The sequence below is a fragment of the Enoplosus armatus genome, chromosome 15 (assembly GCF_043641665.1).
Source record: "Enoplosus armatus isolate fEnoArm2 chromosome 15, fEnoArm2.hap1, whole genome shotgun sequence".
In the NCBI taxonomy this organism is placed as follows: Eukaryota; Metazoa; Chordata; class Actinopteri; order Centrarchiformes; family Enoplosidae; genus Enoplosus; species Enoplosus armatus.
The window spans coordinates 6464790-6484187 of NC_092194.1; the positions used below are offsets into that span (position 1 = coordinate 6464790).

Sequence of the window (19398 nt, forward strand, 5' to 3'; positions counted from 1 at the left end):
TTGAGCCACTGGAACTGAGTGACGACAACATTTATAATGACTTTTGTAAGCCCCCTTTTTTCCACTTTTCACTATTCTTTTTAAATGGGGGAACTTGCTCCAATTGGTATGGGATGTTGGTATGGGCCATGAACAGTAATCTAATAACATGTAAGCGGTAACTAGAATTGAGGGCCAAAGACAACCCAATCTCTTATGGTAAATGACAAGTCGGGTGTATAATGATACTGACTGTTAATACAAAAAACACAAGTCAGAATGCCAATAAGAAGTTTATTTCAATTCAGTCAATACTGTTAAAAAAAAAAAAAAAAAGCCTCGACATAGCTTAGATATTTTCTTTGTACGTCACACTCATGTCGTAATGAAATGATCTCGGGGAAAAAAAACCCTTCCTGCAAAACATCCGCAGAGAGAAAACAAATAAGGCAAAGAGGAGATGGTTTATCTAGAATTAAAATCCAAGCAGGCGAGAAATGGCCCAGTTTCCTCAAAGTTCTATTGAAATGTATAAAATTTACACATTGAATTCTGAGCAATCAAAACAAATATTTACAATTCTTTTTTATCAAATTCATTTTATAAGAAATGTCTGAAAAAAACCTGGCAAACAGAAGAAAATGAAAACAGGTTTTTTGCTTTATCCGCACTAAAGCACTTTTGGAGCTACTGTATCATAACATACATTCACTACCTTAAAGATCCATCTACGTACTGAAGAGGAAGTGACATTCGATCTTGATTTGTCATAAATATCTTTAGTGTCGCCTTTCCTGGTGCCTGACGGCACGTTCGTGTCCTTCACTCTGTCTGCTATGGAGAAGGAAACACAGAGTGTGTGGTTTCTTTTTTTTGACTTCACTAGCTTACATAGCCGGAGTCATCCTATCCACAGTGAGACCAGAATAATGTGCCCCTTTTTTTTGGTCTGCCACGTGTAATCCAAACTACCGCTACAGTCAGCATGACCAAAGTGAAGACTTTTCCTTCATGCTTTCGTAAGAGAAGAAAGCTGCTCAGCGTGTCAGTTTCTAAATGAACGTTTTATACGGCAATGTGGTGATCGACAAAAGGCCAGTCTAGACATCTACACATCCTTGAACATCTGTGAGCTACATGTGGTTGGATATTTCTTAGACCTCAGGTTAGATTTGTCCTGAGTTGTTGCTTCTGCAGCCGGTACAGGAAAGTCCCTACAATTCTAAGCCACAAGACTTTTGCCTGTTTGAGGCAATGAGGAAATCAGAGCATGGATGCCAGGTAGCTTTACCTGCAGTTACAATTATTTTTGATTTATTTTCAACATTAAAATAAAGCACTTGATATGTCAACCACTCAGGTTTGGATTAGCTTCTACTTAAACCTCTCAAATACTCTGAGCCAAAAAACACTGAAGCTTCAACACTGTTTACAATGCCTCTTAATAAGCCAAAAGACAGGGGAAAAAAACTGCTTCTCAGTGTTCGTTTTATAGCAGTCTTAGAAAGAGCTATTTCAATATTAAACAGAAACCAGAAAATTAAGGACAGCTCATGACCTCTGCCCTGCACGCAGAGAGAAGGTCGGTTTGAAGGTCACTTATCAGGGAGTGCGTTTGACGAAGCCCCCAACATTGACAAGCGCTGCTGATACATGTCTGGCAGCGTCTCCGGCGCCTCGCCATCTCGCAAACGCCTCACAACATTCATCAGCAAATGAAAAACAAAAGCAATTAATGATGAAAGGTGGAACAACGGTGACCTTTGCTGAATCAACTAAAGAGGTCTTCATAAAAATCAGAGAAAATGATCGAGGAGGGTTCATGCATTGGGGTTTCGCTCTAGATGTGGAGAGAAGGAAAAGAAGTCCAGAGTTTTTTTTTTTTTCTTTCTTTCTCGTGAATGAGCACATCAGTCCCGGTGCTGGGGAGGGTGTGTGTGTGTGTGTGTGTGTGTGGCGAGGGGGGGTTGTGTAGAGGGGAGGGATGGAGGGCAGAGGTGGTGATGGCAGAGGAGCTTATTTGACCAGCCTCTTGGCTACGTCTCCATAGGCGATCTCGATCTCCTTGTCACTGGGGCAGGTGTTGGTGAACTCCTCGCGCGTGTAGGCGTTGTTCAGGTACTTCCAGATGACGGTCATCTCTTTGGGGATGTCAAAGCCTCTGTACTTCTTGGCCACCACCTGGAGGAAGGCATCAGAAGCTATTCAATCTCACCTACTAAGCTACGAACTCTATAAACTCAAGAGCACCAACAAAATAGATGGGGTATTCAATCTTTGTGAAACACTGTGATGCAGTTTATAAGGACATTTCTTTGCCTTAAGAAAATGTGGCACTTTAACTAATAACTGAACAGTTGTTTTTGTCATTTGATAGTAATTAATCAGTAACTTGCCTTAAAATCAGTATAGTGTTATTTTCTTGATCTCATGCTCAGTGGCCATTGTGAGGGACTTCGATCAAAGCCAACCAGAGCTTAACCAGACTAATACAGTAAATAAAATTGTCTAAAAAGGTGCTTTATGAACATTTAAACTATCAACTGTTGCTACATTAATTGAGATAGAATGGTTAAAGTTAAAATAAATACCACGAAGTTGGAAAAACCATGATAAACAAAAAAAGACCATCACCAAGAACACTGTCACCCACTATCTACCTCCTTATTGTATTTTATATCATAAGCCTACAAGCTGAACTTGTTATTGTTATTAATGATTCAGTGATATTTAATGTATTCCGTTGCTCACCTTGACTATGTGCAGCTTGGGCAGCAGGTTACAGTCAGCCAGGGTCATTTCATCACCATCCAGGAAGTTACGGTTGGAGACCTTGACGTCCTCAATGCTGTTGTGATCGATCTCGTCAGGCAGTGGTGAACGGAGATACTCGTCCAGCTTCTGCAGCGTCTTCAGAAGCCCGCGCTCCAGACCTGCAAAGACACACAAGAGGCATTATAAAACTTTTTTTTTTTTTTTTTAATGTAAGTCGACTTTAACAGTGTTAAATTGTCATAACTTTTCCAGAATCCTCCTATTACAGCTGCGGCACCCATATGCTGATTAACCACAAGGGGGCAGCATTTCATCACGAGACAGGCCTTGGCTTTCATGGACATTGTGCACATTATTAATACAGGAAACAGACATGTCATGAACACCTGTTATAACACTATTACAATAGCAGTGTAATACAATGGCCTGGTGCGGTAACAAATTATTACCCACCACAAGTTTCAATGGATTGCATTTGATTGCACAGGTGTTCTACTTTGTCCTCAGGCTATATCCATCCATCTGTTTATCATTCATTAACAATTCATTCTATTGTTGGAAAATATGACACGAATGTTCGCTCCAGTAGTTCAACAGTTAGACTCGACCTGTTACTTCGGAGAGAACTTATCATTGAACCATGGGATTCAGCCTCAGACTCTGTTGACACAGCCTTGGCTTTCACATCCAGCTCACCACGGTTCAATATTTTCCCAGGGTGGACAACAGCCAACTAAAACATGATACAAAATCTAGTTTTTTTTTTTTTTTTTTTAATATGCTTCTAGAGAAACAATTCCACAAATTGTTTCACCCAGGATGCAACAGAATCCATGAGACAATAGACTACATATTTTCCATATTATTCCAATAGTTGTGATATGAGCTTTTGTCTTACAGCGTCCGGGGTGCATGAATCAAGAACAGGAAGGATGAGATTGTGAGCACTAGTTCATTCTCTGGATAGCTGCTCTGCGGTTTTCCAGGTGAGACAGGGATCACGAGGAAAGGAGGAGGCAGCAGAACAAAAGCTCTGTGTTCCTGCGGTAGGCTGTAAACCACCAATCAGGGCAGGGCTACCAATGTCGCCTAGCAACCAGAGAACTCTCCCTACACAATTGGAAGGTTTCTGGATCTCTGCTCTTAACCAGTGTACACAATCGAGTGTGTGTGTGTGTGTGTGTGTGTGTGTGTGTGTGTGTGTGTGTGTGTGTGTGTGTGTCAAAGACAGAAGCGACTTACCCTCGTTTGCGTCTGGTTTTGAGTTCTTAATGTATGCTGAAAACTTGGCGAAGATGTCCATACCAGCTGTGTTTGACTCGGGGTGTCTTGCACCAAGCTTGATGTACCTGCACACAAGCACACATACAAGTAAGCACATGTGTATTTATGTAGAGGTTAAGAGAATAATTCCATTTTTTCTTATTGTAAACAAACCCCCCCAAAACAACAATGAATTGAGTATTGTCTGTATAGACAAACCTGATGTAGCAATTTCTCTGTGCCACAGACTTCCACTGTTAAAAATATTATCTACTTAATACTAATAACTCCTGTTGAGTAATGTTGCTAAAAACTGCTAAAAACTGCTGTAGCAAGCTTTTTTAATCATTTTGTCTTAAAGGAAGTATATATTTGTGACCCAATTTGTGTCTTCAGTAGGAACAAATGGTCTTAGGGTTGAGACCCATAGACAGGCTGGGGAAGTCAGACAGTATTGAGAGACAGACAGACACTGTTGGTTTTGGACTTTTTTAAAAAATGGGGTTTGTTGACAATGTGAAAAATATAGAATATTGCAAGTAAAACATTTGTCTCAATGTAAATCTGAGCCAAAAAAACAACAGCGTGCTCAGGACAGCAGTGCAGTGTGTCCAGAGTTTAGCTGAGTCAAAGTGTTGCCACGGGGGTGAGAAAGCACTCACTTGGGTGGGCAGAGGACATCTTCAAGGAACTCCTCGATCTTGTTGACATCAGTTTTGACCTCGCCGTTGAAGGTGATGAAGGGCGGGTGTGTGCCCGGGGCCAGGTTCTGGAGGTCTGCAGGCTTCCTGGAAGAGAAGCGGAGCAACTTCAGTCGATTGAAGCAAACAGAACCAAGCCATGCACGCAATGATGCATGTTTGTGGATCCAACAAGAAAAAGTAGCTTCCATCCCCACATATGAGTACGATATGAAGTTACTGTAAATGAGACACAACATTCATAATTGGTCTGATGTTTCCTGGTTAACACACTTTATATATATTTCAAGCAACTGAGGGTGCTGTGGCTCTTTGACAGCCTGCTGCACTTTAAACCACATTTTTAGAGCAATCCAGCCCTCCTCCCCTCTCCAACTATAGCTGCCTTTAGCTGTGTGTGTGTGTGTGTGTGTGTGTGTGTGTGTGTGTGTGTGTGTGTGTGTGTGTGTGTGTGTGTGTGTGTGTCCCTTTCTCTCTGTGGCCTTCAAAGCAGCACATTTTGTACCAGATGTCTCTGGCAGGCGGATGACACTGACACACATAAACAAAAATGAGCATGTGTTGAAGGAGTAGTGTGAACACAACTGACTTGTGAAATCCACAGAACCCAGGCGCTTAAATCCCTTCAGTATAAAGACAACATAAACACACAGCAGTGCCTCAGAAACTGTTAGAGCCTAATAGTTTGTGTAAGCCAGCAAACAGTGTGAATCCTCTGTGATCTAATGTAACTACCAACAACATTGTCAATACAGACTCTTCAATGGGTTTTGGTATGAAACAGTTCTCAATGGTGGCTGAGGTTTGGGAAAAGCCATCTGAGGGCACAAAAAATGGGAAATGACTTCAACTCTTCGGCATGCGAAGGGGAAGTGGCACCCTCACCCAGTGATATCACCAAGGAGTGGGTAACAAACTGCCTTGAGAATCGCAGGCTTTCATCACAGAAAGATATCAAGGCGACAGCCTTGACCCAAGAGAAGACGTTAACTCAGGGAAGATAAAACATTTCGACTTATGGCAGTGACATGTGACATTCATGTCCTTCTACAGGCGTAGCACTGTTCTTCCATTTAAATACTACAATAAAAAGAGCCATAAATATGGCAAACATGCGCCTTCTTTTGACAGTGGCTTGATGTTTACTCAAGATTACAGACACTATATAGCACCGAAAGAGCAAAGCCAGAATCACTTGCTGTATAGAGAGAAATAAAAAATAAGAGCACCAAGTAGTCACTCTAGCTGAACAAAGGGTTGTTTGAGGAGTGAGGGGTAAACAGACACTGCTACGTAGGCGGACATCCTCCATTGCTTTTTACAGGATATCAGCAAGCTCTGTTTTATGTTACCTGCCCTCTGCCAGGGAAAATATATGCAAATATACCCAAACCTATGCACTCATTTTGAGAGTGCAGGCATGTGTCAAAACCAAATGACTAGTCAAATGGACACTGCTTTCCTCCTTTTAGCTGTATAAAAAAAAAAGCACAGTATTTATCAAGTACATCAGTACATTGTGTTTTGTCAGTCAGCAGTGGTCTCCATGTCCCAGAGGAGGAGACGCCCGGTGAGGAGCCAGACGCCACATGGATGAACCGCGCTTTGGAACAAAACGTCAGAGATCTTGAATCTCTGGTTTATATGGTCTTTCTTCGTCATGTGTGTTTGACTCAGACGTCCGTCTGACCATGCCTGAAAATAATCTGGCTCTTGCCTGTCCTGCTTTAGCGAGTGGAAAAACATGTAGGGAGCATTTAGATGAATCATACACACAGAAACATAGTGGGATTGGTAAAGAGCTTCTGGTACTGGAATCTGCACGTGAAAGCACGTTCGCCTGCAGCTGGGAGGAAAAATAAAATCGCGGTCCAAAATTGCAGAGGATCACCGTTTTCTGATCCCAGTGGTGAAAAATAACATGTTACCCACCAAAATCTAGGCAGGAAGTAAGCTGAGTGAAGAACCTTAAATAGCCTCTCTGGAGTCTGTATGTTTATTTTTCTCTGATTTTCTCCAGTCTGGGAAAGGGTCATGGGAAAACCAAATAAGCAGTGGGGAAGCAGCGAGCGTGTTAGAGGTGGGGCTGGATCAAAGTGCTACAGAGCCGCTAAGGCCTCTTTGGAAACGCCCAGAAAAAGCTGTCGGAGGTTATCAAAGGAGATTAATATCTTTTTTATCCTGGTTTAACAGCCAATGAAAGGAGGACAAGTGGCAGAAGAGGAAAGAGAGGAGGATGGGATATGGGAGTGGGACTCACCTCTTGAGGTCCACTGTGGTGACGTTGAAGACGACTCCTTTGAGCCACAGGATCATGAAGAGCCTCTGGGAGAAGGGGCAGTTCCCGATGCTCTCTCCATCACTTCCCGCCTTAAATAAACACACAGATAGTAGTTAGAATAGGAGTAGATCAACTATCAGTAATATGTTGCAGGTACCATTCCTGAAGTCTGAGTACACAAACGATGGCACCCATTTCTATCTTATGGAGACCATTAAATACAGGGTGGAAACGTCCCAGATTTATATCTCTGCAAGCATAAAACACTCGCTAGGAGACAAAGATCTTAAAAAAATCTGCAACAGGTTTCTACCACTGATAGCACTTGGCTTATAGCTGAGAACGAAACGGGGGGCCAGACAATCTTGATAGAGATCACATCTCTGTTGCACAAACTTTATGGCCCAGGGCATTTCACTGCCCTCACCCAGAGAGGGCCCATTTCAGACAATGACTCTTTCATACATTACAGGCTGCCCCCGAACGAGACTAAAGTAGGAGAGAGAGAGCTGACCCCCTTGTCTTAAATACTTCAGCACACTTTCCCTCCATTAATCTGCAGAACTACTGTCTAGGAGTAAGCGGAAACTATTGAGAGCGATTGAGACTGGGGCAGCCTCGTTTCCTTTTGTTTTGCTAGGCTGCACAAACACAAGACTGAGCAGTGGCAGCGGGAATGAGATCAATGGAAGTGGCGTGTGTCCTCCAAATTAATGGCGAATGCCCGTCGTTTAACACCAGATGAAAAACAGGACTGAGTTTTCAGATTAAAAACACAAGCTGAAGTACTGACAGAGCAGTCTGTCTCATCCTCCATGGAGCGATCAAAGTAACAATAGCAGTGAGGCTATGGGAGGGTGCTGCAAACTGTCAGAGATATCTCCCGTCTTCACAACAACCACCCATCTCTGTCATGCGCTCTCTTTCTTTCTTTCTTTCTCCAACTCTCTAAATCATCCTTCTCTTTGCTCAACTCAGAGCCATGTATGGAGTGAGGAGGTTGTAGCAGAGGACAAATATGGTTTGGATTCTACATCAGAAGGCAGAATAAGCATTTAATTTGATTAACTGAGCTTTGTGCAGTATCTTAATGAAATCGCACGCTAATGTCAGAGCCACCACTGTGAAGCTGGAATCAGATATCGTTCTCGTTTGTTTCTTTCCATTCATGGTGCATTGACAAAAACAATCTTTCTCATCATCTTTATTTTGTTTATCAAATACGCCACCAGACATATATCGCAACCTTTATCACAGACCTGGTGCAGAGCGACGGAGCTCTGCGGATACCAAGCCTGTTGAGGTATGCCACTCGAGGTGAGGCGGGCCAAAAAGAGAAAGCACCGTATTCATCTGCTCACAAGGACGAGCGCGGAGGTCATTCAAGAGTCTGCGCTCTGGAATGCACTTCTTCATTCAGCGCATTACTGTAGCAGAGCCTCTGTGAAACGGCTGAATATCGTTTGGGTTTTGTCTGCCTCTTGTGTCGTCAGTCACTCTCTCATTCCACACACGCTGCACTTCTCGCCTCTGCATCCGTCCTGCCGAGGTGACATGCAAAGTGTGACTATGTGTGTAATGCAAAAGACGCGCAGACAAATCAACTGTATTTTCTCCCAAATACTGTTAAGTCATTTGCAAAGAGCGCTGAATAAAAATACGATTCAAACTAGAGAGCATCTTGTGATGTTGACGCTCCGACCCATGAGTACTCAGTAGGCATTACTACATTATTACTCAGACATGTAAACACCACACACAGGCTCACAAGGTGAAAACAATAGCAGCCACACGCTGTCGCAGCTGGTAACCAGTTTTAATTCAACAACTATAATACAAGAATATTTGTTTAATATCAGAGATGCAGGTTCTGAACTGTCTTCAATGGTGGACTTTGTTCTGGAGTGTTCAGTCAGTCCAGCAGCTCCTTGCTGGTGTGGACAGGCCGGCTGCTGTTGTCCTCTGTGTGACGCTCAGTGGGATGGCTCTGTTTGATCTGCCTGCTGGCTCCCATTGTACTGCGGTTGTTTGCCCCCCCCCACCCACCCTCAGGATTCAATATCTGAAAAGCTTGGATTAGATCACCGCCTTTGTTCAGCAAATGAAAGTCCCCTATTCACCTTACATGATTTAATTCTAAAATAAAGCTTCGGCCGTGAAGTGTTGGGGGTATCGTGGTTCATGGCCATCGCTAGACTAGACTAGCATTAGCTGATCCTTAGGGGATCAAGAAGACATCAATGGGATGATTACTCCATTTTCCCCACAGCGCTACACCTACAGAGAACCATTCGGTTCTGGATCAAGGGTGGCAATGCAGCACAGCAACTGTTCCCATGGCGATGGCCAGACACGTATGACATTGAAAGCAGAGCACACAGCGAGGGGATTACCAATTCACAGGTAGACCGTGTGAAGTGAGCTCTCTGTCTGGGGAGGGACAAAAATGCAAACCCCATGACGCAATGTGACTTGTAAATCAAAAGATGTTTACTGTACATCAAGAGAGTGAGCTGCTTTTAAGCTGAATTCACCTCAGTTCTGTGTCTCGAGTGGCCAAGAAGAAGGTCACAGCAGCTGAGAAAGACATTTCACACTTTTCTCTCGCCATGGCAGTGCTCCTGCCCTCCTCAGTCTGCAGCAGAGCAGACTGCAGCTCTCTGCCAAAGACCCTGACAGCAGGGATCAGCTGCACAGAGAGATATTACAGGAAATAGGGAGGGAATTAGGTATCATAGGTAGTGCTAATGGGCATGAAGGAGAACAAGCAGTAATGGATGTTCCAAGTTGGAGGAAGAGGAGAGATAGCAAGCTTCAGAGGCTGTGTGCTATTTGGCACGCTGCTTGTTTTTTCCTCCTCCTCCTCCTCCTCCTCCTCCTCCTCCTTTATCCCTCTTCCCTTATCCTGGGCCCCTCTGTAGAGTCAGAGGGGGTTGGGCATTTGGGGAGGAGGGAGAAACTATTCCAGAAATGTCCTGTTACTCCCGCCGAAGAGGGTGCTTTGTTTAGTTTACACCATGACGCTGGTGAAGCTGCATTTCCGCTGCCTGTGACATATAAACTGCTGCGCTGTTAGATTTCACGGTATGGACTCAAGGGAGGTGGTCTTCTGCAATAACTCTGCTTCAAAGTAGCACCTTAGAGAATGACCTCAGTGGATTGATGAAAATTAGAAATTAAAACTAGATTTATATATAAAGCTTATGGCCCAAAACAAGTTTGAAGAGGTTTGGGACACCCCTTCTAATAGTCCCCCTCCATCCTACTAACACTTTCCAGAGTGCCAATATTATAGTGTGACATTCAGAAAAGGAGAACCTCCTATACAGCAACAACACAAAGTGCTTTTTGTTTGTAGAGGTTTAGGCACGTCACAGGTTAGCGGGGTGGGGGGGAAACACACTCCATTAAAAACACACAAGCCAGGCAAGAAGTGATTTGGAATGGGCCCTTATAAGGCAAGGCACATCTGTTGAAAAAGTCATTTTCCAAGAAGTAAACCTGCGACTTGATTCCAAATACAAGCAGCGTTCACAGGAACACTTGGCAGTGCCCTGTGTGTAGCCTGCTATTTTGACTCCTGTATCAGAAATGACTCACACCTTGCAGACGGTTACACCATCTTTCACAGAGATTGAAACACAGATTTCCCCGCGACGCAAAGCTGCTATAATAACGCTGAAGCATCAACAGCTGACTGTTGCCAACAGACTCTCAAGCTTTATTTAGGCTCAATGGATGGACTGTGAATCAACAGATGCCTATTTATTTAATGCCAAACACACACAGCTGCCCAGTGGAGGGTGTGAGTCATGCTCAAGTTGGACGTTATCTAGGAGTCTGTGTTCAGGACAGCGTGGCCCCCGCAGCAGCACAATGAGGCCTCAGTCAGTGAGGGGGGCAGCGGTGTCTTTAAAATACTTTTTCCTCACACACACACACACACACACACACACACACACACACACACACACACACACACACAGTGAGGTCATACCTCTTTATCACTTCCCCTATGACTATGCTCATGAAGCCACTGATGTAATGACCAACTTAACACATCTCAGGAGTAATGAGGATGATGCTAGGCCTTAAATAATTAGCTTGAACATAATCTGGCCTTGTATGCATTTGAATGTGTGTGCACTTTCAACAGTCTCAAAAGGTATCCTCTTCACAAGTCCAGTCCAATAACTTAATAATCTTACGAGCAGGCACATAAAACGCAAGAGCCATTTCACTCAGCCTCTACCTCTTTTATTCTCATTTCTCAGTTATTTACTGATATTTCTACTAATCTCAAGCATGTATGTTGTACAGCTCACTCATTATTATTTAAGACTCAAGCTTCCCTTGTCTAGACTGGTGATGTGAGATCACAGTTACAGTAGTCAGCATTCAAGGACAATGGATCCTGTTGAGGCTGGGCACAGTCCTCCCAGTCTCCGCTCACAGCCTAATTTTAGTAACATGGAGGCCCATGCCTTCCCCTCCCCAACACACTTCATATTCTAAATTGGGTGGGCTGCTCAGCAAGTTCAAGCCACACTCTGACCGAATAAGGAACTGACGATGTAACAAGCGCCGCAGCTTTCCTCCTCCTGCTCTGACACACAGCAGGAATGTCCGTTTGAAAGTGGGCAGCCATGGTAACGTCATGGCAACGCCTCTCCCGTTTGCCGGACAAAGTATGCAGGCTGAGCGGGGGTTAGGACTGTGACTAGACTGAGCAGTTGAACCGAAGCTGGCCGTTTTAGACACAGTGGTCTCAGTCGACTTTGCTGAACTGAAGGGAATAAGTTCATGACCCATATACTCTTTGTCATATGTCCTACTCCAAAGCCTGGTCAGATGTCAAGGCCAGCTACAGAACAGCAGCCACCTGGAATGAATTGATGCCTTGCTCAAGGACATGTCAGCAGGGTAGATATCGGCCCAGTTAGAAGAGCCCAGGTCGTCAGCATGAATTAGATTGTCTAAGCAAAAAAACTGAAGGTCAATAACAATATTTTTAGATTCAAGCTGCCAATATATTTTCAATGTTCACATGCCCGAACAAACAAGACAAGTATTCAGAATTTCAGGCTTCAGGAAAAAGCAACGAGGCTAAAGACGAGCTGAATGAGTAGGGCTGAGTATAGAGCTGAAACAGTCGATTAATCGATCGAAAATAAGACAATTATTTACTATTCACTTTCTCTTCAAGCAAAAATGCATCTATTCTCTGGTTGCTGCTTCTCCATTGAGAGGAGTTGCTGTCCTATGTCAGTGAATAGGAAACCTGAAGGTCAAGACCTCTCAATAGGTCACTGAGTTAAATCTGAGGGGTTCACGAGATGCTTACTGAAATAGAAAAGAGAATATTCTGCTACAAAATTTTGAATTCTTGTCTCCAATCTACTTTTTTGTGAAATATCAGATAGTTTTACCTTTTTGGGCCTCGAACATGTACTGAAATGAGACAAGAAGTTTAGAGGTCGATATTTGTAATAATTACACTGCCTTAAGAGGTAGTACATTTAATATCTTTAGACAAAACAAGGAATTTGATGACATGACATTTTCTGATATTTTTTAGACCATTTTATAGCGATCAGTACTAATACCAAAACAAAACTTTTTTTCGATATCTTTCTTTAAGGAATACAACTTGTTTTCCTACAAATCCCTTATTTTTCTTTCACAAAAGAAGGCAAACTTCTCATATATTAATTGTCCAAACACAAACAGCCTTTCAAGAACCTTTCCTAAATGAAATAAAGTCTAAAACTGGCAAAATTATGATTTAAATCATACAAATGACAAACAATAAGCAAACAGGAGTATGAATTCCGCCAGGCATCTGATGCCATCTTTGGGTACTCCAAAGTTTTCAATACTCAGTGCTATGGGAAGAATTCGGCCATCACTAAAAAGACATGATGTCTGAATGACTATAGCTTGACTGGGTGGGTAATGAGAGCTTAGTCTACAGAGGAGTCAGATCCTGCTGCAACATGGAAACGCCATCACATCCTTGGTGTGGCTCTGACTCAGGTTGACATCACTCAGTGGAAACCTCAAGACTTCCAGTCAGACACAGGCCTACTGTGCTGGAGCACATGAGAGCTGTCTAAGAACCACCAGTTTCTGTGGAAAGTTGGAGACTTAAGTCTAAAAGAGGCTTACTGCATGACCATGCTACGGCAATGACGTAAGCTCGAAGTCAATAATGTTAGAACTGCAGTATTTAACCTAGTGTAGAAGAAATAAGACAAACAGCCGGTTCAGGTTTCTGGAGGCACAGGACGGGTGTTTGGTGAGGAGTAATACAGATCCAAAATAACGGAAAAACAAACACACAGCCATGTGGCAGATCAGCATGAACCAACAATCACCCTCGCTCTGACTGTTGTTGCAAGTGTCTAACACAAACAACGAGCTGCATACTGAAACCGGCACCAGCTCCGACCCTCCACCCACTTGCACATTCGTAGACCCCAGGCTGATGACTACGGCAGACTCGTGCATTCCCACTTGCTCACCCGCACACACAAAACCCATACTTTTTTCATCCTCCCTGTTTTCCCCACATTTGCATGGGAAACAACATGGAAAACTGGCCTTCCACTAGTCTAAAAACGTCTTCAAAATATAATTTCTCTGTACAGGACTGAAATCATTCACTTTCAACCTAAACAAACTCTGTGGCAATTCCTTCGGGACAAATGTCTCGTCTAGACAGCTGTGAACCACCCTTTGGCACCAACACAATGCCAGCATGCTACTGCCGCACATCCCCGATACGCATGGCAGCAGAAGCCGGCACCATGGGGCCACACAAACACTGGCCTCATCAGTAATTCTGAGCAGACAGTCAGTCTCGCGCTCTCTGGCCACTCGCCGGTGGCGTCCACTCTGACCTGCAATTGAGTTGCCTTTCAGTACCAGTCTGAGACATGCTGCCTGGCTTTTCACATCATAAAAATCAAACATGCAAAACACTCAAGGAACAGCTCACGCACAAGCCTTTAAGTTTGCATGTGTGTAGACTGTATATTTATGTTTCATATTACAACATGTAATAATAATCATAAATGGCATATCAAACCAGTATTATATCATTTACTTGGAATTTCTGCTGTAGTCACAAGTCAAATGTTTTTATATCAATAGTCAAGATTAATTTCAGCCATAATCATGTAATAAATTATCAATCTTAACCCTTACTGAGCAGCTGTGATTGGGATGTGAACTTTAACAAGTGAAGTGCTCCATTAGTCTTCTTCTGCCTGGGTTTCAAAAGACAAAGAAAAGCCTTGATGGATATATATAGAGACACTTCGACACACTGTGCACCTTGATGAGTGGTGATGAGTTAAGAAAGTTGCCCCCGTCATCCTATCCTCTGTGTTCAGGTACTTCACTTTGGGTTATGTGCACTTCAGTGGGCTCTGCTATGAAGAACACAGCACGTGAAACACAAGCAGACTGGATCATGTTGAGACTGATTGAGTTACATGTGTGGCGGGGCAGGGCAGATTCTCCTCATTTAAGGGGGTCACACACCTCTCCTGACAGTGAAGATGATGTATGAGGAGAGTCACAGGCTCGTCTTTCCTCTATATCCTGATACTGGTAGGTTATAACTGCAGTAACCTGTACGGCCCTATTAGCTAACAAGTAAAACACACCACTCCACGAACTAACCAGACTCTCCGTTAGGATGATATCTTCAAAGTCTCATATCCATGTTGTTCTAGGGTGGCCTCACTTCCTGTTTCTTGAGCTCACAGGAGAAATGCCTCATTAGCCATTGGCTTCCTGGTCGGGCAGCACAAATGAGACCAGCTCTTCCTCAGGATACATTGGCACAACATGATTTTATACAGCACATATTTATTCAGACACAACCAGGAACAACCCAGTCTATATTCTACTGACAATAACATGAAATAGACTTCTGAATATTAATCAGAGAGCCCCTCTTTCAAAATTGGTGTAATAACACACAGCCAGATGGATTAGGCCAGTGTCCAGAGTCAGTCAACCAGACAGTAACAGCGAAGAAGCAGTGACAGGCCAAGTGCTGCACAAGCAAATTCACAGTGCAGAAACAACAGCTCAGGACTCTACAACAACAGTAACAAGCCATTAATGTTTGTCCCCTAACTCGTGATGCTGACTCCAGCGTTACTATAATGTGCTTGGGAAACATAAACTGCTCCATTGATTTTCCTATTTAAAAAAAAGCAATTGCCTAGAATACCACCGAAGAGGGAGAGGAATGGTTTAAGCTGAAAGGCAACATGCAAACAATAAGCAATTTATGGCTGAAATTCTGGCAGGTTAAAGTCTATTCAAGTAAAAACTATACAAGTCACACTTGCATGCAATTTCATACAACAGAATTGACTACATAGAGCACAGTAACTGCTGAAATAGGTCATTGTATTTCCATAAAACGGCACATCACAAGGCACAGGTCTGCTTGTCACATGTTGCAACTGATAGCACAATATGACATGAGCAGTTTCCCAAGGCCTGTTGAATAAACTGAAGAACAGAGTCATGTCTACTAAGAGTTTATGGTGTGACACATGAGCCATAACATATTTTCTCACAGTCAGGGAAGAGAGACTTAAATCTGAGCGGGCATCGTGATGTGTGTTCCTTCGACAGAGTGCTCCGACAATGTAGACCCTGAACATCCCTACAGAAGTGCTGCTTTGTTGGGACCTCTCTCCGGCATGTTGCATCTAAATGGTTCCCATGGGATTGTCCTGAAGGAAGTACACAAACACAGACCGGCTCTTGTGCCATCCAGACTTAAAAAGCACTTCTCCAACCATGTTTACTGGCTCTGCTCCTCACTGCTGGCAAGAGGAGGGAAGTCTGGAGGCAGCACAAGGCTTTGCAACCAGCAGTGTGACCTCTGCATCACTTGCAGCCAAGAGACACATACACAAGTAGAGATAAAGCTTGCCTGTTTCTCTTGACTCATCTATATTCTGTTCACTGTCGGGTCATACGGTGGCGACTCACTAGCATGCTTGAATTAATTCAGAGCAGCTTTGTAAAGCTGTGAAAAACTGAATGAAAACATAACCACACTCGATTTAATGATGAGAATTATGTACATTAGCAACATTAGCAACTGGAGAAGTAACACAAGACAACACCTGAGTGATGCCAGATAATTCCACATTATTACATACAGCTGCACTTTTCCATCCTGTTCAGCTTCATGTCAGGGTGATACATTTCCCAACTATCACAGCACATAAATACATCAGATTTAGGGTTTCATATTACCACTTAAGCTATGTGATGTGTGGAAGTGCCAAGTGAAACAGACAGGGGTGGATGCTGGGAAGTCATCCTGTCCAGCACAGGCCACTACTCAAGTGTGCAAAACAATATCTAATCTGCTCTACTGTGATGAGTTCAAGGGTCCATCCTCCCTCTTACAAAAAGTCGTTATATCATGCTCATTTGCAACTGAGAGCAATATAAACTGACAATGACAAGCTTCACCTCCACGCCCTCAAATGTGAGCACAATGTAAAGTGTTCCCATAGCAATGTGATGACTGTTGCTGTAAACACTGCAGGTAGAGAAGGTGCAAGAAATGTCAAAATATCTCTCAACTGGGACAGTCAGCTACTTTTAAGTGTTGTCACTGCCCAACCTGCAGAGACGCAGTGGCAACTCGTGTTCTAGCCGCATAATTAGTCAGCTTTGATATGTAGCAGTGCCCTAACAGATCTGACACTGCCGTGTGTGGAGAGAGCACACACACAGGTCGTTATCAGCTGTTTCCAGAGGTCCGGGGCTCGCAGCAGTGTGCCTATGGCAACCTGCATGCCTGCCATTGTCTCCCATGGCTGTGTTTAACGCAGCACTGCAAGAAGAACAACGGCGTCAATAATAGATGTGGACATGTCCGACGCTGGCACATAACACAGAGGAAAGGCTATCTCACACACAGACAATGGGAGAAACGTCTGTACAGTCCAAGGAGGGAGGGGCTGAGAGGGAAGAGTTGGCCACATGTGTAAACCTTCCAGGCCTGAGGATGATGTAACCTCTCCCGTAGGCTGCAAGAGGTAGTTAGGAGAAATGGTGCTGGCCAGTTTGTTTCCATCCATTCTGCCTCTACACTGAGGGGCCTGCTGCTCAGCTTCATCAATGCCTCACTACAAAAGGCTTCTCCTTAAGGAGTCAATAGGAACAATACAAGCAGGACCATGGTTTTTTGCACCGAATCTAGAAAACTGTCGCCCTAAAATCACAGCTACTGCAACTAAAGAGTACAACTTTTGCAGGCCTGAGCTAACAGTATCCCAACCCAAGATTACAAATGCACGATTTGATTCAATTTAAATAAAGTAGATTTGGCAGATAATCCATCCTTTATTAGGCTTACTACAAGTAACTACTCTCATATGTAGCATCTACAAATGCTTTTTCAGGACTGCAATCCACCATCATGATGAAGTATTTGCTGTTCTGGTCAGTGACACCCCACTGCACCATCACCCACACCCTCTCCCAGTCAATTCCCCCCGCTCCCCCTTTTTCTTTCCTCTGCCATTTTCCCGCCCTGCAGAGCAGCAGGCTGAAGAAAGGAAAACAGCCTCTCACAGCCCTCCACCATCGCCGTCATCACTGCTGAGGCAGAGACAATTTGATGCATGATTCACAGTTTCAGGGAAGGCAGTTGTAGAGCTGACCATCCATCAAGCTCCCTAATCTATCACCATATCTAAATGTGATGAATTGTGCTTTTTCCAGAAGGCAATGCTAACAGTAACAACCAGTGTCAATAACACCAGTACTGACAGATGCCTGCAACATACAGTAGCAATAGCCCACAATTCTCTTTCATACTATACGCAAAGTTAACTTGGAAAACTGTGCATCACAACAGCACCACGAAACTACTCTGTCTTTCAGAGATCTGTGATGGCAGACAGAGTGATGCCAAGGTGACCCAAAGACCAAACTCAACATTCAAATGGCTGCTTTGGGTCTACTCCAGTATCCTATTCATGGCTGGATAGAAAGAATTGATGCACTTCCAACATAATCCATCACTTTGTGTCGTAATATATTTAATCAATAAACTTACAAGCATGAAAATGCAACTGCAGCAAGTGAGCAAATGTTACAGTGTAGAATTGGCTGTCCCACTGAGCTTTTGTTAATGAATTAGCGTCCAGCTTTCAGCATGGCAGGCTCTTCTTTCCCGACGTTGGGGCAAATCCGCCCTGCGTATGACACTGCAGGCTCCACATGGCCAGAGTGGCAAAGACGGTTATGGATCTAAAGCCTAAAAATTAAACTTAAATGTGACAAGAAATCTTCTTCCAACTTTTCCATCAAATGTAGAAAACCCCGTGAGTGAAACACCAACGTATAATGTTAGCTAGCTAAACAGTTAGGTTAAGAGGTCTTAGCTGAACAAAAACCTAATTTGTACCGTTAACCGACAGACAGAACAGGCAACATTACGCACCCTTAAGGCAGAAATGAAACAGTCATCATCACAACACACTGATGTGGGTTTAGCCAAATGTAAGTTGCTCAAAATGAAAAACTTCTCCCATGCGACTTGTGGTGCGGTCTTACCTTCACAAACAGCTCGATAACGGGTTCGTTATCCGCCTTTACTCCGTTCTGCGGTACCGACAGCGACATTATGGGTGCTACTTTTTGAAGTTTTGCTAACAAAGATGAGTTTATTCTTGCTACCACGCCCGACTTAGCTCGGTCCTGAAGCCCTGTAGGCGCTTTTTCTCCCCAAGGAGGAGGACCCGGTGCTGGAGCCACAAAAGTCTATTTAGCAAAGCGGATAAGGAGGCAGCGGTGTCTGCCAGATACAACTGCTTCTTAACTGATACCGAGCTAACGTTGAGCTACAAACACATCGTTGAACCGTGAGGCTCTTTCCGCTGGCGGAGTAGTGATGATGAGGACGGGAGGGAAGAAGCAACGGGAATATTTAAAGCCGTGATGTCATCTGAAGCGCAAACATACGAAAATGTGGGAGGGTCTGAGGAGAGCAGTCTTGGGTTGGGAGGAGGATGAGGATGTCTCATATCAGAGCCGCTCAGCGGCAGCACAGGAATAATGCCTCAAAGTGCTCCTGTGGAGCAGATGCACTGATAGATAAATTCTGCCTTCTGTCGAGAAATAAACCATTTTAAAACCCCAAACAGCAACACCTTTTCCTTTAAAGAAGAAAAAAAGTAAATTTGAATTTCTTAATTCTTCAACTATTACATTTACACAGTTCCCTTTACATTCATTTGTTTTTGTCCTACTGTTCGTCTTGTTTGCTTATATACAGTGCATTGTGTTTTGTCTGCTTGTCCATGTTACTCACTAACAATGCCACTCAATTTAAGAAAAAAG

At 43.6% G+C, this 19398-nt stretch overlaps 1 protein-coding gene across 1 annotated transcript; it reads right to left on the reverse strand.

Annotated features, from left to right (window-relative positions):
- Window positions 1-259: 259 nt before the first annotated feature.
- On the reverse strand, window positions 260-18941 carry clic4 (chloride intracellular channel 4). Its single transcript, XM_070920162.1, has 6 exons — window positions 18613-18941; window positions 6979-7088; window positions 4680-4805; window positions 3997-4103; window positions 2731-2912; window positions 260-2160 (listed from the first exon to the last, which is right to left on the reverse strand). The coding sequence occupies exons 1-6, from the start codon at window positions 18679-18681 to the stop codon at window positions 1996-1998; spliced, it is 759 nt and encodes a 252-aa protein (XP_070776263.1). The 5' UTR covers window positions 18682-18941; the 3' UTR covers window positions 260-1995.
- Window positions 18942-19398: the final 457 nt, after the last annotated feature.